Source organism: Sardina pilchardus, chromosome 4 (assembly GCF_963854185.1).
Source record: "Sardina pilchardus chromosome 4, fSarPil1.1, whole genome shotgun sequence".
In the NCBI taxonomy this organism is placed as follows: Eukaryota; Metazoa; Chordata; class Actinopteri; order Clupeiformes; family Clupeidae; genus Sardina; species Sardina pilchardus.
Window position 1 is genome coordinate 31,298,286 of NC_084997.1, and position 2,500 is coordinate 31,300,785.

The 2,500-nt window shown below is 50.3% G+C and overlaps 1 protein-coding gene across 1 annotated transcript in view; it reads left to right on the forward strand.

Moving 5' to 3' along the window:
* Window positions 1–2,500, forward strand: part of LOC134078981 (alsin-like) — a 38,616-nt gene that overhangs the window by 26,476 nt on the left and 9,640 nt on the right. The window contains exons 24-28 of the mRNA XM_062535144.1: window positions 62–173; window positions 376–453; window positions 805–944; window positions 1,210–1,368; window positions 2,499–2,500. The exon at window positions 2,499–2,500 is cut by the window's right edge and continues 116 nt beyond it. Of these exons, the coding sequence (XP_062391128.1) occupies window positions 62–173; window positions 376–453; window positions 805–944; window positions 1,210–1,368; window positions 2,499–2,500 (491 nt within the window). The remainder of the gene's footprint in view (window positions 1–61; window positions 174–375; window positions 454–804; window positions 945–1,209; window positions 1,369–2,498) is intronic.

Consider the following 2,500-nt stretch of genomic DNA (forward strand, 5'->3'; position numbering starts at 1 on the left):
GTGCGTGCACGTGTGTGTGTGTGTGTGTGTGTGTATGTGTGTGTGTGTGTGTGTGTTGAAGAGGTGAGAAGTATATGGGCCTGTGGGTGGACGATCAGAAGCAGGGGCATGGCGTGGTGGTCACCCAGTTTGGCCTCTACTATGAGGGACAGTTCAGCTCTAACAAGATGATGGTGAGTTGCAGCCACACGCGCACACACACACACACAGACACATACACATACACATCGACACACACACACACACACACACACACACACACACACACACACAGCCTATATGTATGTGTACACACACACACACACACACACACACACACACACACACACACACACACACACTGTCCCCCATCTGACGTGTGGTGTGTGCCTGCAGGGCCTGGGCCTGCTGCTGGCTGATGATGACACAGCCTATGAAGGAGACTTCTCAGAAGACTGGACCCTCAATGGGAAGGTACAGAGAGGAACATCCCATTAGATTACTCTAGCCACTTATGTATTCATGTACATGTGCGCGTGTTTGTTTTAAGTGTGTGTGTGTGTGTGTCTGTGTGTGTGTGTGTGTGTGTCTGTGTCTGTGTCTGTGTCTGTGTCTGTGTCTGTGTCTGTGTGTCTGTCTGTGTCTGTCTGTGTCTGTCTGTGTCTGTCTGTGTCTGTCTGTGTCTGTGTCTGTGTCTGTGTGTGGGAGTGCATGCATGTATATCCCTTGCCTGAAGGGGGTGCTCTTGTGCAGGAGTCTGTATATGCACTATTACTGTGTAGTTTGAATATGTAATAATTCTGTTGTCTCCCTCCGTGCCTGTAGGGGGTGCTGTCTCTCCCTAACGGTGATAAAATGGAGGGAGTGTTTGTGGGCCAGTGGAGCTCTGGCCTGAAGATCGCAGGCACCTACCAGAAGCCCAACCCCTACGGGCCGGAGAGAGACCGGGAGAGGACCAGACCATGGTGAGTACTACACTGTGTAATCAATCAATCAATCAATCAAAGTACTGTATAAAAACATTGTCTTGTGTATGTGTCTTTTAATGTGTCTGTTTGTGTGTGTGTGTTTTTGTGTGTGTGTATGCGTGTGTGTGCGTGCGTGTGTGTGTGTGTGTCTGTGTCTTGTGTGCGTGCATACGTGTGCGTGTGTGTGTACATGTGTGTGTGTGTGCGTGTGTGTGTGTGTGTGTGTGTGTGTGCATGTGTGTGTGTGTGTGTGTGTGCAGAGTAAGCTGGGTGGCATGGCGGTGCCTGCGGATCAGAAGTGGGCAGCTGTGTTTGAGGAGTGCTGGAGGCGGCTGGGCTGTGACTCGCCTGGACGAGGAGACACCAGCAGAGCCTGGGACAGCATCGCCATCAGCCTGACACAGAGACAGCACAGAGACAGGTACACACACACACACACACACACACACACACACACACACACACACATGAACACCAGCAGAGCCTGGGACAGCATCGCCATCAGCCTCACACAGAGACAGCACAGAGACAGGTAACACACACACACACACACACACACACACACACACACACACACACATGAACACCAGCAGAGCCTGGGACAGCATCGCCATCAGCCTGACACAGAGACAACACAGAGACAGGTACACACACACACACACACACACACACACACACACACACACACACACACACACACACACACACACACACACACACACACACACACATACACATATGAACACCAGCAGAGCCTGGGACAGCATCGCCATCAGCCTGACACAGAGACAGCACAGAGACAGGTACACACACACACACACACACACACACACACACATATGAACACCATCAGAGCCTGGGACAGCATCGCCATCAGCCTGACACAGAAACAGCACAGAGACAGGTACACACACACACACACACACACACACACACACACACACACACACACACAGCAGAGCCTGGGACAGCATCACCATCAGCCTCACACAGAGACAACACAGAGACAGGTACACACACACACACACACATACATTTGCATTCACACTAGCAGCAGGGTAAACATCAGCTGAGCATAGAGATGTGCACACACACACACACACACACACACACACACACACACACACACACACACACACACACACACACACACACACACACACACACACACACACACACACACACACACACACGCAATATATTATTACAAACATTTGTTTGATAGCAATAGTGTGAACATGGGGTGAAACAGGTCCACAGCATGATGGCCTCTTGTACACTTATAAACCCCATCCCCAGGGTCCTTGGTCACTCTTATAGGGTTTGATCAGTGTGATCAAAACAGATGTGGCTGGTTCACTGAAAGTAGTCACAGCTGTCTCCTTGCCGGCCAGTGAGAGGCTGTGTCTGTGTGTGTGTGTGTGTGTGTGTGTGTGTGTGTGTGTATGTGTATCCTTGACTTTGTGATGTTGGTGTGTGTGAAATGTTTCATGTGTGTCGGGTTTTCTTTGTGTGAATGTGTGTGTGTTTGTGTATTTGTGTGTGTTACAGTC